The 23,981-nt window shown below is 47.7% G+C and overlaps 1 protein-coding gene across 1 annotated transcript; it reads left to right on the top strand.

Moving 5' to 3' along the window:
• The first annotated feature begins 5,889 nt into the window (after nt 1-5,889).
• On the top strand, nt 5,890-23,715 carry APCDD1L (APC down-regulated 1 like). Its single transcript, XM_068208006.1, has 4 exons — nt 5,890-6,375; nt 17,841-17,952; nt 18,739-19,297; nt 21,627-23,715. The coding sequence occupies exons 1-4, from the start codon at nt 6,339-6,341 to the stop codon at nt 22,389-22,391; spliced, it is 1,473 nt and encodes a 490-aa protein (XP_068064107.1). The 5' UTR covers nt 5,890-6,338; the 3' UTR covers nt 22,392-23,715.
• The last annotated feature ends 266 nt before the right edge of the window (nt 23,716-23,981 follow it).

The following is a 23,981-nucleotide window of genomic DNA, read 5'->3' on the forward strand; positions in this document are numbered from 1 at the left end:
TTTTCAGAATGGCAGAGGCCATGCTTGGAGCTGCTGGAGTCAGACAGGTCTGTGCAGTTTTCTGCCTGCAGTGGTGCAACTGGCATGCTGAAATCTCACCCTGAAAATTGCATTACATAAAAGGATGTGAAAAAAGGGGCCATATCCAATCTAAATAATCCATCCATTGACCTTGGTGGTGGTTTCCAGTCTTTTTGGATTCATGGACCCCCATGGAGTCTCTGACAATAGACCTGCTTTTCTTGGTTATATATTTTGCAGAACCTTAAAATTAGTTCAGAGTCACCACAAGGCCCATAGAAAACATACATAAAATCACACATCTAAAGTATTTATAAGACACTAGCACCTAAATTCCTTCTAATGGGTGGGCATTAAAAAATCTTGAGGAGATTTTATTACTTGCCCAACAATCAGAGTTGGTATATGATTATGCTTCCTTGTTGTTTCTAAGCCACATTTTTGCCCTAAAAAACCAGTTTCAGCACAGACTACGTCTGTATCTATAGTAGATTCTCCTCTAGCCAAAGAGAGAGCTACTGGTGATTTTGCAATTCATCAGAATAAAAGCAATTTCTTTCCAGATTTGTTATTCTTCTCCCTTTCTGGCTATGGGCAGAAACATAAAAGAACAGGACCTCCCACTAATCTGAAAAATCTTAATGCTAGAGAGAAGTAAAATGAGATTTTCATAAGGAATCAGGGCTTTGGAGGTGTCAAGTGTTGGAATATGACTGTCCCAGCCCTCATGCCACTAGAAGGGAAAATGGAAATTAATGCTGGACTGCTGGGGTTGTGAGGGAAGCAGCATAACCACAGGATCAGCAGCAATTTTTTTGAACACAGGCCCAGTTTTTACTTTGGAACAAGAACTTGGACTCACATGAATTGTGTGAGGGCCTGGCCTTGGATAATCAGTGGGTGCTCAGTATCTGGCAGGATCCAGTCCATGGTGAACAAGAATCTTGGCCCAGATTTGAAACACCACTTGTCCTGCTTTCCAACCCCATGGTGTAACCACCAGACCACAAATGTCTTTCCTACTTTTTGCTGTTAAGAAAGAAGCGTCAGTTTTCAGGCTTGGAGAAACGTGGTGGACTGAGGGCAGGAAGGATCTGTCATTCATAAGAAAACGTGGGCTAGAATTTCAAGATTTATTTAAATTTTAAATTTCCTTATTGCTGATAGAGTCAGGGGGCAGAAGAAGGTTCCTTGCTCATGGCTCTCACTGCGGCATACAGTGAGCTCTCTCCTCTAGCTGCCTTTTAACATGTCTGCAAACACTAAGGACACATTTAATTCCTTCACACTTTGGAAAACAGTGGCACCTTGCACAAAATAGAAATCTGGCTCATTTTTGATTCTTCCTTCTTCCCAAGGCCCCAAAAGGGACCTTGAATTAATGCGTATTCCTGATTAGCATGATGATATAAATCACAGCAAGCTGCTTTCATGTGGAGATGGGAAGCCAGGCTCCAGAGTTCCCTGCAGTGCACACACTCTCAGCACATGTAGTGCAGTGACACCAAACAGAGATGCTGCTGCTGTCATGTGCTGCACAAACTGTTGCAATTATCTCCAAGGATGTGGGAACTTTATCTGTTTCAACCTTTTGCTCTCAGACATTATAAAGTTAATTATAAAATGTGCCAAGGGGGAGGCAAGGAGAAACCTTGTTAACCTTTTCTTTCTGTGGTTTTCCCCCCTCATTGCATTTACATTGGCCTTGAAGAGCTGGGACATTTTGCAGATGGTTTAGGGTCTATAAATTCTTATTTAAATCATCGTGAGCCAAGTATAACAGGTAGCAGCCCAGACTTCTCTAGAAAGGACAAACTCCAGCTAAGCATGTAAATAATACTCCAGTGCTTTTTAATATATAAATACATACACTGAGCCAGGTACTCTGCAGGGTTTATTCACATTTTCCTATTGTTGCTCTGTAAAATGCAGTGGGTATGCATTGCATGACTCCGCAATATTTTTTTAAAATACTATTTCTTAGTGAATAGTGCAAACTAACAGGCTAAAGGAAGGTGCTACTTCCTTCACTGCTCATCTCAGGTGGCTGGTAAAGACAACCAAAACACTGTCTTTATTCACCAAACCTCAAATGGCCGAGTCCAACGGGTTGCTGCCAATCATGGAAAAGTGAGAGGGAATTACCTGCTCCAGATCAGTAAGAAATGATGGTTGATCAAGGAGAACAATGTTATGCTGTGCTGAGCTGAGAGAAACAGGGTACTCATTTCTACTCATTTCTGCCCATTCCAGCTGGGAAAGGCCCTCAGACAGGCCCTGGTGGCACCTTTCACATGTCTGAGCAAGACATATCCTCCATGGCTCCGGTGTCGCTGTGGGGAAGATGCTGCTATCTTCCTCTAAATGTTTTGAGTTAATTAATAAAGACTCTGCACATTGTATTTTTCATGAAGAATCCTCTGCACATATTAACTATTTTTACTTAGAAGTGAAAGGAATAGCATTCCCACCTTATTTTTTTCCCCTGAGAAATTAAAGAATTTTTTCCAGGTTTGTTTATTTTTATATTTTTTAAAATAACTTTTTGTTTCAGTCTCAATCTTCCAACTGTGCACCATGGTCCATCTGTTGGTGAGCGTAAGACTGTTAAATGTATATAGCTCCCTCCAGAGTTTCCCAATGAGATTCAATGAAATTCCCTGAGGGACACCTAGCTCTTCTCCCACAAGTGCCCCAAAAGAGGGATATATTATTCAATTTCCACCCTTCCATAATATACACCCCTGAAACTGAAACAGAACACAAGTGGTTCTACCGGGTACATATTGGTTGTAAATGCATATACCCAGCACTTCCAGGTCACCCAGCACACCCCCTGGCATTCCCTCTTAGAGACAGGACTCCAGAAGCAGCATTGCTATGGCTTATGGCTTTTTGGGGACATGAGTCTCTACTCAGAGGATCCCTCTTTTCAGACAACAGTATTTTCAGACCTGTGGGCCGATCAGTCTTTGGTTTCCTGGCCTGCTGCCTTCACGTGTGGCTGCCTATCCTTGCTGTTCTGGCAAGGGGAAGAGAAAATATTTGGCCTTTGGGAATTGGACAACTCAATGCCCTGTATAGCTAACAAGAGTGCATGATCCTGAGTTCAAATATTCTGTACCTGTTTTGCACAGGAATGAATATTACACAAGGTGCCAGGCAAGTGAAGCATAGCTAATGTAAAAACACCTTGGTCTGGTTCCCAGTTACCCTGCAGCTGTGTTAGTATTTACAGCACTGCGAGTAAAGTACCCCTGAATCAGAATAGGAGCAGCTTTTATTCTCTTTGAATGCATAAATCAGGCCACATAGTTCTGCTGGAATTACAGGCTATTTGCACTCATTTGTCTCCCTCCACGTGCTTTGCCCAGCAGGTAGCCTGTAATTATTTGATAATAAAAATTATAGGCATTTTTACATTGCTGGTCCTCTGCAGGAGCCGAAGATTACCCAGCCATTTTTACACGAGCTGAGAATGCAAGCCTGATGTCCTGGCAGACTTCCAGGTTGGAAGACTCCATTGCCTGTCTAAATCCTCCTGGTATTTCTAACAGGCTGTGGCACTCTTCTCATCCTCCTGGGGCAGTGCGCGGCCGAACAGCTGCATCGCCGCGCTCGGGCAGCTCCGCAGCACCAGGGTGGCGGCAGGAATTCTTCCCCCCAAGAAAAGAGAAGGGCTCATGGCTCGCTTACTTTGATAAGGTCCCTTGGGAGCCACGGGGATGAAAGAGGCCAGATGAATGAAATCTATCGCTATGCCCATGTGATAAAAGCTTGCGATGGTTTACATATGATTATTAAAATTTTCAGACACCTGCGTGAAAATTACTCTGCTTTGGTTTTATTCCTCCCTCCAAAAAATGCTTTTAGAATACTCCAAAAGAAATCAAGGAGATTAGTGTTAGAGGCTGGAAGTGTCATATGAGAGGTGTGTAGCCAAAATAAAAGTTTGTTAGTGGTAAAAGATTACCTGTTCCATTATTTTTCCCATTTAAGTTAGCTATGCCTGAAAAGAGTAAGTGCTGGTTTATAAAGAAAACTTATTGCAAAACTATTTCTTTCTCTTTATTATCATTATAAAGGACAACTTTTTTTGCCTATGCATTTGAGAATTTATGTATTTGTAAATATAATAAAACTGCAGTGGTTTGGACATTTACCGAGAATGACTGGTTTGGGGAATTTGAGAAACAAAAAGAGATAAAAACATCAGCTAGAAAAAGGAGTGCCTGCATTACAAATGGACTTTGTTATTTTTTATCTTGGCAAGTATCATTAAACTTTAATTCTTTATGCACCCATGACAGATAAGTTTGTCCCACTTCGCATTAAAGACGTTATGCATTATTTTTGACAAAGTCATTAAACCCATTGCAGTGAGACCTCACCCCAGCACGCTGAAGGTCCTGCTTAGCAAATATGGGACTGTGGAATCCGGCCTCAACTTCTCCCCACTGCAATCAGCAGGAATACTGCTGTGAACCTGGAGACGAGCTTCCTTATTTTCCCCTAAAGTTTCCTTTTATTTGGTGAAACAGCCAGTTTCACCAGGAAAAGTGAGTGTGCAGGGTCCTGGGGTTCTGCCGGGGGCACACATGTGTTTTGATTTCTTTGCCTCATTTGCAAAAACTGAAACTAGGTTTTCAGTCTGGAAAAATGCATTAAACTTCAGCCTTTAGTGCCAGCACCATAAGTATTGACCTGGCAGAGCCATGGCAGCTCAGCCTCTTCCCTCACTGCTTCCAAAGGCAGCCAAGCCCTCACACTATGGGACACACGCGTTGTTTTATGTGCTCAAAGGGAGACAACAAGATGGTTTGTTGATACTCACCAAGACAAAGAAAAGTGTTATTCTGTCCCAGACACAGCTAAGTTCAGATTTGTGCTTTGCTTCATGACAAGAGCTGATTCTGAGTCCTTTGTCGGTTGCAGCTCTGTCCCACAGGCCTGGTTTGGGGAATGGAGAGGGAATGGTTGGCGTGGGCAAGTACCATCTGAGGTAGGCATTCTGACTTGCCCTCAAAGGGTCCCGTATTTCTTATGTGTAGAGGGTTGAGAGGGTTTTAAAGGGATTTACCCCATTCTTTTGATGGCCCCGGTGATAATGAAGGGTCTGAGGGTCTGAGGGTGCCAGGGACACAGTGGGCAGAAGGACCAGGCTGTGGGAATGTGGGGACAATCCCCTCATGGATGATCCCCATGTGGTATGGGGCATGAGGATGATCCCTTCATGGCATGGGGACAATCCCCGCATGGCCTGGGGCTGACGAGAAGATCCTCTCATGGTTTAGGGATGGAGGAATGATCCCCTCATGGCGTGGGGATAACAAGACGATCCCCTCATGGCGTGGGGATAGAGGGACGATTCCCTCATGGCGTGGGGATAACAAGACGATCCCCTCATGGCGTGGGGATAGAGGGACGATCCCCTCATGGCGTGGGGATAGAGGGACGATCCCCTCATGGCGTGGGGATAGAGGGACGATCTCCTCATGGCGTGGGGATAGAGGGACGATCCCCTCATGGCGCGGGGATAGAGGGACGATCCCCTCATGGCGTGGGGATAGAGGGACGATCCCCTCATGGCGTGGGGATAGAGGGACGATCCCCTCATGGCGTGGGGATAGAGAGACGATCCCCTCATGGCGTGGGGATAGAGGGACGATCCCCTCATGGCGTGGGGATAGAGAGACGATCCCCTCATGGTGTGGGGATAGAGGGACGATCCCCTCATGGCGTCCCACAGCGCAGACCTGGCCCGCGCCCCCCAACGGCCTCCAAGACCTGGGCTCCAGGGCAGCCCCACGGCCGCAGGTCGGGTGAGGTGGGGCCGGTCCCTGAGGGAGAAGCGCCAGCTCTGAGGCGGGCGCCCACCTCGATCTGTGGAGCCGGGCCGGGGCTGCCCTTCTCCTTCTCCTCCTCCTTCTCCTCCTCCTCCTCCCCCGCGTGTGCGGTGCGCGGCCGCATGTGGGGCGCAGGCGGCGGAGTCTCCACCTCTTCTGGCAGCGGGAACCTGTGGCTGCCAAGCTCCATTAAAGCCATCAGCAGCCGGGGGGACGCGCTCCGCGGCGAAGGCGGGGTGGGCTGCGGTGCTTTATTTTAAAATATATACTTTTCTTTTTTCGCCCCCCGCTTTATCCCTTCTCAAGGCTCGGGCTCAGCAGGACGCCTGCGGGCTGAAGCCGGGGTGCCGCCACCGCGGGCACCGGAGCGCCGGAGGCGGCCCATGGCCGCACCGCCGGGCGCCGCGCCCCGCTGAGCTCCGCGGGCACCGGCGGCGATCGCGCCTCTGGCCGGGACACACAGCGGGCACCATGGTCCGGTGCTGGTGGCTCGCAGGGCTGCTCGTAGGTAGGTGCCACCGGCGGCCGGTGCCGTCCCGCGGCGAGAGGACGGGAGGGCGAGCGGGTGGCGGAGTCGGGGTCGTACCCTCATGGGGCTCCCCGTCACCTCCCTCACCCATCCGGGCACAGTGAAGGGGACGGAGCGGCCAGGAGGGTGCAAGGAGTTGGAATGCAACCGAACTGACTTTATAGGGAGTGCAGAGGGACAGCGAGGAGTGTGCAAGAAGTGTGCGAGGAGAGCGCAGCGGACTGGGGAGCAGGATGAAGGAAAATGCAAGGGGAGTGCGAAGAGGGTGCAAAGAAGCGGCGAGGAGGGGGCGAGAGGACCAGGAGGAAGTCGCACGGCGGGTCTCGGTTGGGCCGGAGCCGGGACGGGGATCCCGGGGTGCTCCCTCCCGGGCAGAGGCACCTGGCGCCCGGAGCTCCCCGCTCGCCGCTCCCTGCCCAGGTCACCCCCGGTGCCCGCCCGGCCCGGGCAGGGTTTCCTTCAGCCTCGGTGCCCGCCCGGCCCGGGCAGGGTTTCCTTCAGCCTCGGTGCCCGCCCGGCCCGGGCAAGGTTTCCTTCAGCCTCGGTGCCCGCCCGGCCCGGGCAGGGTTTCCCCGCCGCGCTCCGGCGGAGTGCCGGGAGCTCCACAGCTCCACCGCCGCTCGCCGGGGCAGGGACGGGCGGGGAGAGCCCCAGAGCCCCGGGTTGCTGCCCCCGAGCTGTGGGATTGGGAGCGGCGACAGAACCCCTGAAGCCTTTTCCGAGTGAGCGCCGTGCAGGGATGCCAGAAGGGCTGGCGGTCCGGTGCTGAGCTGGCCAGGGAGGCGCTGGGCTGGGGCTCAGCCTCTGCCTCCCACCCGAGGCTCCCGGAGTGGTTGGGGTCGCTGCCCCCTCCCCAGAGGCAGTCGGGCATCCCCTTTGCCCCCGCAACTCGTTCCTGTCCCGAGTGTGGTTCACGGAGAGCATCGAGCAGAGTTTAGCTGCAGGAAGGGCTTAGAGGTGATTTTCACTGGAGTTGGGAATTCTCCCTGGGAGATTCCAGCACCTGCCCTGGCAAGGGACAACCTCACAAGTAGCCTCCTGCTCCAGGGACGTCACTCTGAGTCCCAGCTGTGCAGGCAGACTCTCGAAGCAGCACAAGTTGCATCTTTGCAGCTCTCTTTCAGAAAGGCATCTTTCAACCCCACGGTTCTTGGAGCAGTTTCAGAAGAAAAGGCTCTGGCTTAAGAGACCATATGGGAAAACAAAGGCAACCGTGCTGTGAAAAATACACAAAATTATTTCTGTTTATGACAAAGAGCAGAGTCTGAGGGAGACTCCTCCATCCTCAGACAGTATTTTCCTAGGAAATGCAGAGGAGACCCTTGGTTTAGACTCCTGAACAGAAGGGACAGGTGAAAGGAAGGGTGGGAGTATGTCCCTGAGGGACCCGTGCAGTCTGGACACTGAAAATCCAGGCACCTGGTTTCTACTGCTCTTTCTACCACTTAGTTCACTCATCTGAGGTTTTGGGCAGCAAATACCACATTGGATTGCCTCTCCAGCTCAGGGCTTAGTGATCAAGGCAAAAGAACTGTGTAGTGACAGCTATTGGACATTACTTGCATGAAGTGTAAAGGACCAGACTATAGAAAGAAATCTCTGAGCAGGGCACTTCTGTAGAGTTACTTTCCTGTTCTGCTTAGGTGTGACCTTTGTTATGTGTTGTTTGCAAAATAAAGCTGAGAAATATGAATCCTCTAAGTATCTTACTAGCTCAAGTTGCTCTGCTTAGGGATCTGTTATACTGCATTATGTAAGTTTACTCACTGAAGTCTAATTAGAATAATTCTTTCTTAAATCCTCATGCAGTTTCTCTTAGTCCAGTCTAACCTAAACTCTCTGTTTCTTGCATCTGATGTCAGTGAGAGAATTTCCATTGATTTCAGTAAGAACAGAAACTGAATCTCAAAATAACTGTTTAAATACCAAAGTCAGACCCAGAATTCATTAAAATCAAAGCAGGCTTTGCTCACTGCACTGTGAGCAAGACTGGCATTCTGCATTTTGCATAAGGCAGAACATTAGCATGAGCATGACACCAGTGCATAATTAGTTGAAAAACCACTTCAGTTAGGTAACTGGATGTGACTTTGGAGTCTCCTCCAGAAAAGAATCACTCATTCCTGGAAATGTCCCCAGAGACCTGCTGAGTTTTACCTAAGCTTTCATTGAAGTCTGTACATTCCAATAACACCGTGCTGATATTTTTCATGTGTAGCTTCTCCTACATGGTTTTAACATAAAAGATCTATTCTTGCTTTCAATGTTTGTTTTTAAGTTTGAAAGTGACAGTGTTGAGGTAAGATAAGATCACCAGTTGCATTCAGTTAAGAGATTAGCAAGAGAATCCCATAAGTGATAGAACAACACTCAGCATAGAGATGTGTGTCTATTTACACAATAATATATCTGTTCTTACTACTAAACCAACATCATTGTCTTTGATTCAAATATTTATTTGGTTAATGTTTACTTAGCTAATTTTTTTACCAAGTTAGTGGTTTCTATTCTTCATTTCTCATGCCAAAAAAAATCAACAACTAATGTGCTATGCTGGATTGTGTGATACGACTCTATTTGTTCTTTCAATAATTATAGGGTTAGCCTCGTTTCAAAGTATATGGATATAGATAAAAACAGGGCTGACATGTAAAAAAAGCACAAGTGAAAAAAATATTGTGTGGTTTCTATATTTTCCCCACAAGCACAAATTGTTGAGTAAGGAGATTTTCAAAAGCCAGAAATTGCTGTGAAGAAAACCAAAGCTGGAACCCAATGCTAGGGGAGGCTGCATCTGGCAGAACAAAGTTTGGAAAGAGGTTTTGCTTTCAGTGGGATCCTGTGTTTCCCCACAACAGAGCATATGTCATCTATGAAGACAACGCTTTCATGGGTGAGATACAATCACTGCTAAAATCAACCTCAAAATTAGGAAGCACCTATACAATGCTCTTACACAAGTGCTTTGGTTTTCTTACTCATTTGTTGAGGAAGATAAAGGTATGAAAGAAGAGCAACTTCCTGATTTTAAGATGGTGTATCTCAGATATAATAATCCCAAGAAACTGACAGTGAGAACGTGAGAATTTCAATGTGTAACCCTTCTCTTGTAGGCTAAGAGTGCTGCCAGAAACTGAAAATATGATTCATAGAACAGCTCCTTCTCTTCCCATTTTAATTTGTGTAAGATCTGAGGGGTTAGTAAGCTGCAATCTGTGGGGTTTTTTTTCTTTAAGGAGTTAAAAGGTCTCATGGTTTAAAATGCAAAATTAGAGAAGTTCTGTTTCTGTATCTTAGAAAAGCTCTGATATCTATTTGAAATGCCAGAGCTTCAGGGTGTTAAGTGATAAGAGGGTTGAAATCCATCATTATTTTTGAGTTTTAGCAGGGTGATGGTGTGATAATTGTGGCTTTCATAGTGGTGTTTTCTCATTTTCAGTGAATAGCTTATCAAATCATCACAGTTTGAATTCAGCTGAAACTGAATGCTGCAAAGAAGCTCAGCTCCTGTGGCACTGTTAGACAGATATTTGGATTGGTGCAACTTCTACTTACAGCTGGTGTGAGGGGACATAAATCAATAGGAGAAGTCTCACCACAGAGTGCTTGAAGAGATTTGCTTGAGTTTAGATTTTAAAATCTTGCTTTAAACTTGAGTGTATGTCAAGCACTGAAAAAGTCCCCCATGGTTTCTCCTGGGTTAATAAGAAACATTGACAAATGTGTGACATTTTGGCCTTGTCTAATTCCAAGACTGTGGTCTTTGGAAGCAGCATTCTCCTGGCACTCTGGGATCAATGTATACACCAAGCTCCCCACTGAGACAATTGGATTCACCTTGTTCACACTCTCACTAAATCCACAAGTGCTGGACACGGCAAGTTATGGCTTGGCTCTCCCCTGTTGATACGCAAACACAATGACATGTTATTTTTAAAGGTTTTCAGAGAAAAAAAAATCATATTTCCTAGTTAGGCTGCCAGGAAAAGACAGACAAAAATATAAATAACAGCAAGGTTTTGCTGCAGAAAAGCTCCCAGAGTTTGTTAGTTTTGAGTAGCACAAGTCCTGTTATTAGATTATGCAGCACGTAGGTTGAATGTCAGCTCTGATTTTAGCATCTGTCGGCAGAGTTTAGGAGAACTGGAACGCATCAAAACTTGGCTAATGTGGACAGGCTAAACAGTAGACTGAAATTTCAGGCTATCTAGAAACCACACCCAGACCCCAAAACACATGTTAGAAGTAACTTTAATTCTGTGCTCCAGCTGAACAAGTAACCTTTTTCTGTGGTCGCTTGTGGCTCTAAGTTAAACGTGTGCGTATTGCTGGTGTGGGCTCTGGATCAGTTTCCCTCCTTTCTGCAGAGCTTTTTTCCTGAGGATGCTTTCTGCTATGACTGCTTTTGAATGCCCATCTCATTCTTGGCTTTGCAGGAGCCAAGTAGCCTCAGAATATTAGATCCTATTAGATCCTATTTTTATTACTATAAACAGTATCCTTGCAGCAGCGCCAAGAGTCCTGTTGTGTTAGGTGCTAAATAAAGAGAGAACAAAAGGATTGTTCTTGCTTTAGTGGGTTTATAACCTAATTTCCTGGACTTAGATTTTCAGCAGTGAGTACTTGACATGGTAGGGACCTGCTGGGATTCCCGGCTGTGTCCAGCAGTTTAGTACCTATTGCAGTTGCTTAGGTCTCTATGTCCCGAAATGCCTTTGTGCATCCGGCCCTCATTTCTCGTCCCACAGAGGCCAGGCAGGGATTCTGAAGAGCAGGACAGTGAACAATGTGCTTACACAGGAGAGCAGCTGTCCCCCGTGGGAGCAGGGAGCTAAGGCGGCTCCATAGCAGTGGGAGACTGAAAGGCCACTCAGATTATCCTGCCAACTCCCTGCCAAGAGCGGGTTGTTCCCTGCTGAACTAATGCTTTGCTCAGTCCCTCAAATCCTGCCAAGCAAGTGGACTTACGTCCCCTACTACATTGTGCCTTGAGAAGTTCACTCTGCCTTACAAGCCACATGTTTTTCCTCTCTTCATTCACTCCCAACAGAATCTTTTTATTCACTGCAAGGAATTCCTTCCTTTCCTTGGTGTTTGTGCTTTGTGAATATTTATAGGCTGTTATCATATCCATCTTGCTCAACCAGGCTATATGTATTTTGCTCTTTTAATCTTCCTTTGTAACCCAATCCCTCCCACCCCCTCATCATTTTTTGTTGTTCTACTCTCAACCCCCGCCAGTTCCAGTTGCTCATTTTGCTTTGGGTAAATGCTGTATTTATGTTAATATTATGTGGTGGGTGGTCCTCTGCACTCTTGGTCCATGTGAGTGATTTAGACGTTTGAAATGAGGTTGACATTTTATAGCCAAGCCATGGCTGATTACTGGTTCTGCTCTTCAAAGCACTCCAGGAAAAAATATGCTTAGCCATCACTATTAAAAATGGCCATGATAGCCAGCAATAAAGTGTCTGTGCAGGGGTTCAGGGGTATTGCCAAAACCTGCATGGGTGCTCTATACATTCAAAACAACAGTGTGGCATTAATTTCACATCCATGTACTGTTTTTTCTGTTGGGTTTCCGGCTCATCTGAATTAAAGAATATAGATGTAATATGTGCCATTTGGTAAGAATGTGAATTCTGGTTAGAATTTAACTGAGCCATGATGGTAACCTGGGGTACCAATGTTCAGCCTTGGGCTGAATTATTTTGTTTTAGTTTTGGAAAAAAAAAATGCTTCCCCCCATGTGCTCTCCCCAGCTTCTCACTGGGAAGCACCCAGGGAGTTAGAGATTTCACTGTGGTCTCACCTATCTCACCAAACTGAAATCCAAACTTTCAGCAGTTCTCAAGTAAAAAAGCTCTAATATCACCTTTCTCTCCTTTGTTTTCTTTTGGGTTTTGGTTACATATTTACCTGTGCCAGACTTACATGGCAATACTGATCAGAGTTTAACACAAGTCATGGTATGTTAATGTTGTGAGTTCTCAGATTTTGGCTCACAGCAGGACCCTGTTCTCAACCCTCTTGTCCTCTCTCTTGTCCCTAGCTGGGCTGCCCAGTGCAGGGCTGGGCAGCAGGACAGGCTCTGAGCTAAGGGCCAGTTACCCCTGAGCTGACCACAGTGGCTGGGCCAGCTGGGGCCATTGGGCTGCCTGGAATTGCTGCTCTGCTCTCCAGTAAATCTTTTGACACTGACCAGTTTAGCTGTAGAAAAGCATAGACTGGTCTGAATCTGTGCAGCATCTGGGGTTGAGAAGGAGGAACATGAAGTGAAATGGCTCCTGTGTCTATCAGGACAGCAAGGATGTTGTGAGTAGACCTCTGTTGTTTAACCTAAGAGTGATGTTTTGGTGAGCATGAACTGCAGGAGAGCTCTTGGGAGGGTGGACTCACATCTGGCTCTCCTGTTTGGTGTGTCACCACAAGTCCTCTGTACTTGCTCTTACATGTCCTGCTTAGTTCACTCCATTTGAGAATATCATGAACTGTAAGGTCCTTTCCAACCCAAATCAATGTGTGATTCCCCCATCCCATTTCTCCTTCTTTCCTCAGACAGAGTGTTACTGTCAGTTTATGGGGATGGGCATCTTCTAAATAAGGTGCTGATGAGAACTTTTCTACTTACAGACTCCAGTAAAACTGGGACCAAGCCCTTGAATCCTATTTACAGTGTTAGGCTTGGTTGTCTTTGGGGTAAACAGCCAGAGAAGCTGTTTTAAGAAGCCATTTTATTTAAATGTAGTTTATACTGAAGATCTTTGGGGTACTTCTCTTTCCTCCCTTTCCCTACCACAAATCCCATCTGTCTTGACATCTGTTGCTGGACATGACACTTAACAAGAAAAAAACATGATTCCACGATTCCAAGAGCAAAATATTTTCTTCACAAGTGCCTTTAAAACCCCCAGGCAACTCACCACAAGCCCTTCACTATTTTAATATTGGATATGAGACAGAGCAGGCAGAGCTTAGAACAAAGCCAGGCTAAAACCATAGAACGGGATGTCTAAACTCATATGCCATTGTGCTAAATGTATGTAGTGAAAGTATGTTTTGAAAACTTCTCTAAAATCCCAAACTACTTGAGACTTTTGAGTCAGCTGACTTTCCTCTTAGGATCTGCAGGATTTCATGTGTGATTATGCTTAGCTGCACAGAGGAAACTCTGGGTGATGCTCTTCAATGATATTTGTGGGTAATACAGTTACTGTGCCAGCCCTCAGGGCATAACTGAGAAACATTTCGTGAATTCAATGCATTTTATGAATATCATGAACTGAGCACCAGATTGGTGAAACAGCTAAATGTGAATATACCCGTTTTGCAGACAAATAAGAGAAGGGATGAATAATAGAAATACTTTTCCAGAAACCAAACAGTGCTCCAGTGAAAGCACTGGCATCCTCCCTCAACCACTTGACCACATTCTGGCTTCAGTTCAGGGAGGCATTACTAATCAGGAAAAATGCTCATGCACTGGCTTAATTTCAAGCACATGCTTAAGTTTCACTGCAACCAATTAGACTTAAGCATCTGCTTAAGTCCTGTCCTGAACTGTGTTCAATTTGCATATCGGCAAAATGCAAGGTTCCGCTGTGATGCAGTTTTCCATCCCCAGTGGGTTATATTTAAATTTTATAACTTTATTATATTATATTATAAAATTTATCTCTTCCCACAGAGCTATTCTCTTGGGAATGCCTTTTTCTGAGTGAATTAAAGGCACCACTAACTTAATCTCCAAACAAATGCAAGAAAAATTGATTTGCTAAATACGACCATTTTGTTTGCTTCTAAAAGAATGCTTATTCCTTTAGTGGCTAACCCAAAATCCATTCTGTGTGCTCTCAGGAGGGAAAAATGCTAAAGAAACACTGTTTTGCTGTGTTAATGAAGTCTGTGTGGAAAAGTGTAATTCACTTATGCAAAATACATTGATATATTTCTTATCGCCTATTTCTTTCCAGTCTGAACATTCCTCAGAAAATATCAAAGCTTTTATGTCATCTCTAAATGAAGAAATGTGTAATGCTCCGTGACTTCAGGCTCTGATCTTATCCCTGTGAATGGGTGACTAACTGAAACATTAGAATTATAAATGGGAATGATAAATTCTGGCCATAGGAGGAAATAACATGTAACAGATTAAACAATCTAGCTCTGGAGGAGAGCTGATCCACAGTAACTAATTTGTTGCAAACTGTAATATATGCATTTTCTCCTCCATTTATGAAGAAGCAGATGTGTGACTCAACTTTGCTGTTTTCCAGAGTCAATTTGCTTGAGGGAGCACAAACAGGATTTGTTTCCAAGGAGGAATATGACAGCATTTCTCTCTTGGTTGATGGTTTTTTCCTTTAGAAGTGAGAAGTGGCTTCTGCATCTGGAGCACACAGCTCTTGTGTAGCACAAGGCTCTCATTTCCAGGCTTGGCTGTTTCCTCAAAATCTTCCACCTTAATTTTACCAACAATTTACTGTGAGGAGAATTTGAGAATTTCCAGTACTGCCCTTTTCATCATTTGATGCCATGGATCTGATTTTCCTGAAAGTAGTTTGTACAAGTGAGGGTTGGAATGGTTGGTCAGCAGCTGCTGCTGGTGCTGTTTGCTCAAGGCTTGGTCTGGTTTGTGCTGATGGCAATGACGAGCAGTTCCCGGCTCTGCCACTCCTGACTGCCTGAGTGCTCGTGCAGCCCCTTGCTCCGAGGCTTTGGGCTGGTCTTTGGGATGCAGCACGCACTGGGAGGCTGGGAAAAGCCCCTGTTTTGTCTAAGTGCTGTCCTGGGGAGCTCTCTGGAAACGCTTGTGGTTAATCGATACAGACGGACGGCAGAGCGGGCGAGGGGGAGAGATCACAGGCATTTTTTTAGATTTTCCTATGAATGAGGATTTTTGTCTTGAAGATGAATTGTGAATAATTCCTTCCTCCTGCCTGAGCACTCTATAGAGCAGTTAATTTGTGTCTCTCTTAAGAAAGAGGAGCTGCTCTGATGTGCTTTACCAGGGGCTGAGTAACAGAGTGACATATGAGTGACAGCCACTTTATGCCGCTCTTGGAATAGAGAGGTGCTCTAACTACAGAATTTACATCTGGGACTAAACTTTTCCAGCTTGAAAGGATATTTGGATCCGGTGGGGCTGAAGTATTTGAGAGAGAAAAAAGCAGCCACAAATTTTGGACACAAGCCAATAGCTTTTAGTTTGAGGATGCATCCAGCTTGGAGTCTTGTGCACAATTAAGTAAGACAAAATCCTTAGGAATTCCCATCATGTCAAATATTTACATTCTGAAGGGTTTTGTTTCTTTTGTTTTTTTTTTTTTCCTTTCCCCATGAAGTTTGATCCTGATTATAAAAATTCCCTTTTGTATTGAATGTGTCAAAATGCAGTGCTTGCATTGCCAAAGTGTCTTTGCTCCCAAACAATGTAGACTATTAGTGTTTCTGCCAAGGGTAGCACGAAGGGTTCAGCGAGATATTGAAGCTTCTGCTGCAATAAACACAGGCAGAGCTCAGTTTGTGAGTTGACCAGGTTATATTGTGTATATTTTATAGCTGCATTCTATGCATCTTTAGACTGCACTGATCTCTCTAGAGTCTTTCTGTGGTTATGGTCAAGAGCAAATTTGACCCTTATGTCCATTATTACCTCTAATACAAATACAGTTATTTTTTTAGTTTACTGTATTCTCTAGGATAATAATTGTGTGCTTGTTTGAAGTGTGGTTCAGTTTGGACTGCCCTTGTTCTGATGGCTCCCCAGTATTTAGGTCTCTTAGGGCAGTCAAATGAATCTTGGCATATTCTTGAGTGTGAGTTTGAAAAAAAGCCCTGGGAGTAGGGAGCACACAGGACCACGGAGCAAAGCCATGGCAGAGCTGGGATGAGGATACAGATCCCCAGCTCCTAATGGCTCTCCTAAATAGGCACCCATGGGGCAGCCTCACACATGCTGCAGCTACCAAATTAGAGGTTTAACTAATAGCAGTGGGTTTTGTCATCCCATATTTTCCCATTTTCACATGAAGAATCACAGGAACTGCACTTTAGGAAGCACGAGTGCAAGCAATTGTGAAGGAGTTGGCTGTGCCTGCTCACCTCGTCCAGCTCTTAAGGATGGTAAGAGCAGTGCAGTTGTGAGTCTGCTCCCAAAAGAGCCCTGAACTCTAATAATGTGTCTTTCCAGCTGTCTCATGCACTCCAGAGCAAGGGGAGGTACCAGAAAATGCAAGGCTGTTTTCCCTGGCCTTTGGGTACTGCTCTCCTGCTTCACTGGGGACTTCCCTTTCCAAGTGTTTATTCCTTTTGTGGTAGTTCAGGCTTTGTGTGCTTAAGTCTACACAAATATATTTCAAGTGACCTGTAAAACCTTCACAAATGGCAGCACCATAGTGAAGTGGCTGAATTTGTCCATCAGATAAAATTCTGAAGTTATTGAGTGGGAATCCCTCTCCTTTTAGAGGGGATTTAGTGGGGCTCCCTCTCCAGGAGCCTCTGACTTGCACAGCAGACATTTAATTACCAAATTCCCACTTTACTTGGTCCAGAGCTTGTATATTGTGACTCCGTGTGTTCGTCTCCTTGGCTGAGGCACGGGGTGTGCAAACCTTTCACATCCTTATTCTGTGGGAAGGTGACACATAGATATTGGAGCTTTTGTTCCAGGTGATAGGCAGGCTGGAAAGCAACCTGTGTCCTAACACTGGTATGGAGTGAATAAAAGTTGGCTTCAAAATGTCCAGCACACTCCTGGGTAAAATGCAAAGTACAGCTGGAGCAAACGAACTCCATCTGGGCTCATAAAGCCCTGGCTGGGCTGAGCTCCGCTGGGACCAGGGTCAGCTGTACCACAGAGAATCGGTGGGGTTTTGGGAGAAGCTTCACCGAGAGCTCATTCCATGGTACCACGAGGAGGGGAAATCCCAAGTTTCTTAGAGGAGCAAGCCCATAATGAGTGCCACAGAGTGCTTTAGCAAAGAGTGAATAATGTATAGGAATATATGTACATATGTGTGCGTGCATGCAAAGGTCTTCAGGATTTAGCTGAGTGTTCACACATTCCCTAAGCCAATAACATCCGTTGTTATGGGAAATGAGGTAAGTGACAAAATTACTGTCCTTATGGCGGGCGACAGGCGAGGCCAGCGTTCCCATGCTGTAATTCCCCGTTCCAGCCACTGCCTCAACAATAGCATAAGAGGGGAAGAACACGAACAAAGGGGACTCGCTTTAATTTGAGGATTTCATCTAAAAACCAGTTGGATTCAGATGAAACTCAAGTCGGAAAACTTGCGTGAAATAAACCCCCCTGTGTCCTTAGCTCAGGGTTTGGTGCTAGCGAGCCCGCCCGGGGTCCGTTCGTTGTGCGGGGGCTCGGCGGCCGGGGGGCTCCGCTCCGCGCTCCCCCGCGCTGACCCCGCTCCCGCCGTGTCCCGCAGCCTGCGCGGCCGCGGAGCCGCGCTGCCGCCAGCAGCTGCGCCACCTGCAGGACAGCGCCGGGATCGCCGCGCGGCTGCCGCCCCGCCTGGAGGGGCGCTGGGTCTCCACCGGGTAAGGCACCCCCAGAGACCGGGAACGCGCCCCAAACCCCGGGAAGGCACCCCAGTACCCTGGGAACGCGCCCCAAACCCCGGGAAGGCACCCCAGTACCCTGGGAACGCGCCCCAAACCCCGGGAAGGCACCCCAGTACCCTGGGAACGCGCCCCAAGCCCCTGACAGTGCACCCCTAAAACCACGGGGAAGATACCCCATACCCTGGAAAGGAACATCCATCTCAAAGCGCCCCAGATCCCCGGGAACGCGCCCTTAACACCCCGGGTAAGCCACCTCGTTCTTCTGGGAAGGCACCCCCATCCACTGGGAACGCATCCCCACACCCCGGAGGATCTCAGAATGGACCCCTAAAGGCCCCAGCCCCTCAGCACAGCTCCTGCCCCCAGTACAGCAAACTGTCAGGCAACAAGAAGAGAGTTTCCTTCTCCCCTTCCCCAAGCCCTCATTCCCATCTGGAGGAAGGCTGGGACCCCTGGCTGTCCCTAGAACCTCCTGCCACTTCCCCATCGGGGTGCAGCTCGAACGGGCAGAGCAGCCCTGATTGCTGCTGCCCTCCGCACTCCTCCTGTGGACATGCCTGAAGTGTAAGGGCTCTGCCCATCACTTTCAGATTTTAGTAGCAGATGCCCAGACTGTAAAGCCACCCAAGGGTGGCCACCATGTGTGGGAGGCTCTTGCCCAGGAAGCTGATTCCACCTCTGCTCGCCCCTCTCCCACATCCTGGCTGCCCTGGGAGGGATTTCTCCCCGTTCCGCCGTTGCTCAGCGCTGCCTTCCCTGCAGGTGTGAGGTGCGGCCGGGACCCGAGTTCCTGACCCGATCCTACCTCTTCTACACCAACCGGCTCTTCAAGGCTCTCCAGTTCTACTACTGGGACCCGTCCTGCCGCGACCCCTCCTACTCGCTGGTCATCAAGGGCAAGCTCCGGCTGCGTCAGGCCTCCTGGATCACCCGCGGGGCCACCGAGGCCGACTACCACCTCCACAAAGTGGGCATCGTGTTCCACAGCCAGAAGGCCATGCGGGAGGTGGCCTCCTGGATCAACCAGACCTCTGGCGAGGGCTGCCGTGGGTTCCTGCCCCCGGGACGCTCCTGGGCTCCCGGAGCCCTGTACGAGGTGCTGAGTGCCAAGACGGAGCGCGACTGCACCGCGGCGCTGGGCTTCGCCATGCACGAGCTGAGCCTGGTGCGCGTGGAGAGGCACTTCCAGCCGCTGCTGCAGCCGCAGCAGAGCGGGAGCCGGCTGGTGGAGGAGCTGTACCTGGGGGACATCCACACGGACTGGGGGGAGAGGCTGCACTACCGCCCCACCGGCTACCAGCGCCCCTTGCAGAGCGCCCTGGTAAGGATGAGGCCTTTGCACGGTCCCCTCACTGCATCAGGGCTTTGCCAGCCATTCCCTGGCTGTTCAAGTAGCACCTTGCAGCACTTGGGCCCCGCAGTCCCAGGGACACGTGGGTGAGGCAGCGCGGGGCTGCAGGGGTGGGATCCCGGGGCATGAGGGGCTCACCCTCTGCCTTCCTGAGAGAACAGGGTGGGTGAAAACTCAGCAGAACCAACATGGGAAACAAGCCTGCACTGACATGGGCCTGGAGCTACCAGCTTTTGTTTGGCCATGTTTTCCGAGGAAATAGTTTCCTTGTTTTCCGCATCAAAGTCAGTGAAGGCTTCAGGCTGCACATTGTTAGAGCCCGTCTGCTCTGCCCTTCATCTGCTCTGCCCTTCATCTGCCTGCCCTCTCCTTGCTCCTTGGGGTGTGCTCCAGGCTGAGGGGAGCAAGGGATCTGCCGTTAACTCTTCAGCCCTCGCTGCAATGCCAGTAGCACAGGAACTTGCCCCCAGTACAATAATGTTATTACACAGAAATCAGACTTCCATTTTGTCATACATAAAACTGAGCAGCAGACTTGGTTGCCTTTTATCCTATTTTATTTAGTTTTATAGCAACTTAGTTTATTCCCAGGAAAGCAGCTTTCTATCCAAATTAAAGCTGATCAAATTAGAAATGGTGGAGCAGTGAGATGAGGTAAAAAAACCTCTCTGAACTTTGCCAGATAGAAGGGAAATAAATGAAAAAAAATATTTTGGGGCAGCATTTCCCCACACCTCAAACTACACCGACTGATCTTTGAAAAACACAGAGAAACGCCCCTCTCCCTCTCAAAAGTAACATTCTCAAATTGGTTAAACTTGTATTATCTTGGGCCAAAACCATATATATGAGCAAAACCAGATGGTAAACATAAACACTTTAAAAAGTTAATTTAAAACCAAACCTAAAGATACTGAAATTCACTCTCTGAATACAGCCCTGTAATTAATCAGCCAACAGCTCTCCAATGGACCCGCACATGATGTCACCACTTGGCCATAATTAGAAGCTGCCATACATTAGAAATAACTTCACACGACTGGTTTAAGCAAGTAAGGGTTTTGGCTCCATGTCCATAGTGATAATTTTATTGGGCACAGGATTTTTCTTTTTTAATTTTTTTTTCTTATTTTCTGTGAACTGACATCCATTTGCCTGTGCTGGTGAGTTACACAGCTATGTCAGGAATTATTTTTTAACTCTCTTTTTGAAAATATCACTCTTTTCCCCTTAAATTTATATCTGTTTTAAAGAAACCCATTCTCCCCCAAATTACCTTTCATTATCAAAGAATTTCCTGCCGAAGGAGAGCATATATATTTGCCAACTTCTGGGATTATTTAGCCATAATGTACTGTGTACTGTCAGCACTCATTACTGTGACAGTAGCAGTAAAGCAAGCTGAAAATGACTAAATTACAGTAGACTCCAATCAACTTGCATGTAAATTACCCACCCTACAGTTAACTACTGAGTTATTTAACCTTCTTGCCTATGACAGTTCAGTAAAGATTAGCTCGTGTTCTAGAAAATTATATAATGTTCCAACCCTGCTTATTTAAAAATAAATCAGTTGTGATATATGAAGTACAAGAAAAATGTCCAAGCTACACAAAACCCCTGCTGGCAGCGGATCAGGGGCAGGGCTGGTTTGACTCAGAGCTCTGCACCGGCGGGGAAGCGAAGGTCAGGGCCTCCTTCTGCAGAGGGTCCTTTTCTTCTCCCGTTCTGGCTGCTGGGAAAACCCCGCGTGCCCCTCCCTCCCCTCCCGCCTCATCCCGGTCCTCCCCCGCATCCCTGCGTGTGGGAACACGGGCAGGGACCGGGCGAGGGGGAGGCACAACACCTTGGGCTGTCCTGGAGGTGCTGCAGCTCCAGGAGATCCCCACGGCCAGATGTCACGGCCTCCTTCATTGCCAAAATCTGCGGCGTCGTTCTGTTCTGGCACCGCCCTCACCCTCACCCAGCTCGCCATGGAAAACCGATGGGGAACACCCTGGGTGTCCCGAGGGAGCGCTCCCCGTCCTGGCAGCGGCTCTGCCCTTGCCCTGGGCTCCTCCCCGGGCTGTCCTCAGGCCGCAGGGCACAGCCCGGTGTCCTTGGGCTACCAGAATAGCAAAGAGCAGGGCAGCGCTTTATCCCCTTAATCTGCTCGGAGCCTCTGCCAAGCTCCCCGCAGTTCCGCACCCTGCTGTGGGCGAGGGGAGTCGCAGCTTATATTCTAGAAGGGCTTTTTTTGTTTGTTTGGTTTTTTTTTTGCTTCCCAGTTGGCAGAACTGTCATTTTCTGTCTCCTGCAGCACCACGTGCACCCTTGCCCGGCGTGTGGGATCATCTCCAGGGCCGATGAGCACCACCCCCCGCTCCTGCCCGCCCGAGCCGCGCTGCCCATGCAGCTCAGCGGCAGCTGGGTCAGCACCCACTGCGAGGTCCGCCCGGCCGTGCTCTTCCTCACCAGGTACTTCACATTCCACGGCAACAACCACACCTGGGAAGGGCACTACTATCACTACTCCGACCCGCTCTGCAGGCAGCCCACGTTCACCATCTACGCCTCCGGGCACTACGGCCAGGGCATCCCCTCCTCCAAGGTGCTGGGCGGCACCGAGCTGGCTTTTAAAGTCACCCAGGCTCGGGTGACGCCGATGGACCAGGTGACGGTGGTGATGCTCAACTCCTCGGAACCGGGAAGCTGTGGGCTGGCGGGCTCCTGGAGCGCCGGGGTGGAGCAGGATATAACACCCACGAACGGATGTTTGGCTCTGGGCATCAAGCTGCCCCACACCGAGTACGAGCTGTTCAAAACCGAGCAGGACACGCAGGAGCGCAGCCTCCTCTACATCGGGGAGCGGCCCACGGACGGCTCCAGCCCCGACAGCCCCGACAAACGACCCACGTCCTACCAGGCCCCTCTGATCCAGTGTGCCACAGCCTCAGAGGAGTTCTCCAACTACATTAGTCTGAAATACGTGGGAAGAAAGGATGCTAACGGGATCGAAGCACTAAAACCTTTGCCTGTGGCCTTTTTATTGTTTATAGCACTTCTGTTTTTAAGATGGGACTAGTTATCTCTCCAGGTACAGTGCAGAATTCAGATAAATCTTGGTGCTAGCGTGATTTTTATATCCTTCAAATGAGCACATCTGGAATCAGTTTTACTCAGATTTGGAAACACTTTTTAAAAACACCCAACAGTGAACGAAGCCAAGGAGATATGCCTGACTCCACACTGTTTGTCCTGTGGCTTTATTGCCTAATCTCTCCTCTTTGCGTGCAAATTTAATGTACTGACACGGATGCACTGCACATTGCAACAGATAATTTAGCAGCATGAGGGGGAAAAAAGTGACATCAATTAAAATTGCTCCTTTGAGCTTTTGACATTGCTAAGATTTAATCAAGAGCTTGATTCAGATGTAATTCAAACATCCAAAGTGTTGGCTGCTGAGTTTCTTTGAGGTTAAGTTCCCTCCCATCACACTCCTTTTTGCTGTTCATGCAAATTTAATCTGCAGAGTCAGTCAGCAATAAACAGTCAGCAAGTGTTCTTGAGAAGGGCACGGTTCACATGCCTCTCGCAGTTTACAGATAATTTCTGCACTTTGCCTGTGTATGTCACACACAGGGACCCACAAACACTTGGAGATGCCCAGAACAGCCCTCACAGAGGGCTTGACTTCTCCACCTGACCCTGGGCATAGATTACAGCAGATAGAAAACACTTCTGTGCACAACAGCTCCAAGCCACTGCATCCCTGCTGCGTTACCCCAGCTCTCCAGTGCAGTGCTGGCCTGGCTGAGCCATCAGCAGTGTCCCTGTGTCACTGCTGCCATGCCCGGCACAGCCACTGTCACCACGTGCCCTGGGAAGGGAAAGATCCCTCACCAGCCTTCTCAGGCCGTGCATTTCCACTGCCTCCTTTTCAGTTTCTGGCACAGCAGTTGTTATTCCAGCTCTCCTCTCAAAGTGTCACTTCCAGCCTCATTCCTGTACAGATGTTCTATAAATCTGCCTCTGGTGAACAATGAGCTGAAGAGATGCTCAGATCAGACAGCACAGTTAGTCAGGTCAAACTGATTCCTACTGACAAGCAGGACAAATGATGAAATTATATTCCCTGTCTGCTGCAGCTAAGCATCATATAACTTCCTCGAGAAGCCCTTCTCCAGCAGCTAAATCCTCTCCAAATAAGCCTATATATCTTACCCACAAAAGATATTTTGTTAAAGCAGCTATGCAATAGCCACCTTCTTAATGCTGTATTTACAAACTTGCAGCTTGTACTTAGATAAATTATGGGGTTTATAACACAAAAATACTTTGGGGGGATCTGTACATTAATAATTCAAATGAGATGCTTATTAAATGCATTACAGTTGTGACATAAATGTTGTCAGCATGTTCACATGTTCCAGGCATGACCCAACATTCGTCATGCACATGAACAGTTCTACTTGAAGGTGATACACAAAAGGGCCAGGCTTGGCTGCCTTGCCTTGGGTTCCCTCCCTAATCCCTGGAGACTTCAGCAGGCAAATCTTATTTCCAGTCTTGTCGGTTGTGCTTTGTTCCCTGCTGCTGCATGGAGATCCATGGGCAACTGGAGGTGATCCCATTGGAGGCGGTGTCTCCTTGGGGATGTTCCCATGAGAAT

Source organism: Anomalospiza imberbis, chromosome 17 (assembly GCF_031753505.1).
Source record: "Anomalospiza imberbis isolate Cuckoo-Finch-1a 21T00152 chromosome 17, ASM3175350v1, whole genome shotgun sequence".
Classification (NCBI taxonomy): Eukaryota; Metazoa; Chordata; class Aves; order Passeriformes; family Viduidae; genus Anomalospiza; species Anomalospiza imberbis.

Coding starts and splice junctions, on each gene's coding strand:
- APCDD1L (XM_068208006.1), top strand. CDS start 6,339: ATGGTCCGGTGCTGGTGGCTCGCAGGGCTGCTCGTAG. Junction 17,953..18,738: donor GGGCGCTGGGTCTCCACCGG/GTAAGGCACCCC, acceptor CCTTCCCTGCAG/GTGTGAGGTGCGGCCGGGAC. Junction 19,298..21,626: donor GCCCCTTGCAGAGCGCCCTG/GTAAGGATGAGG, acceptor TGTCTCCTGCAG/CACCACGTGCACCCTTGCCC.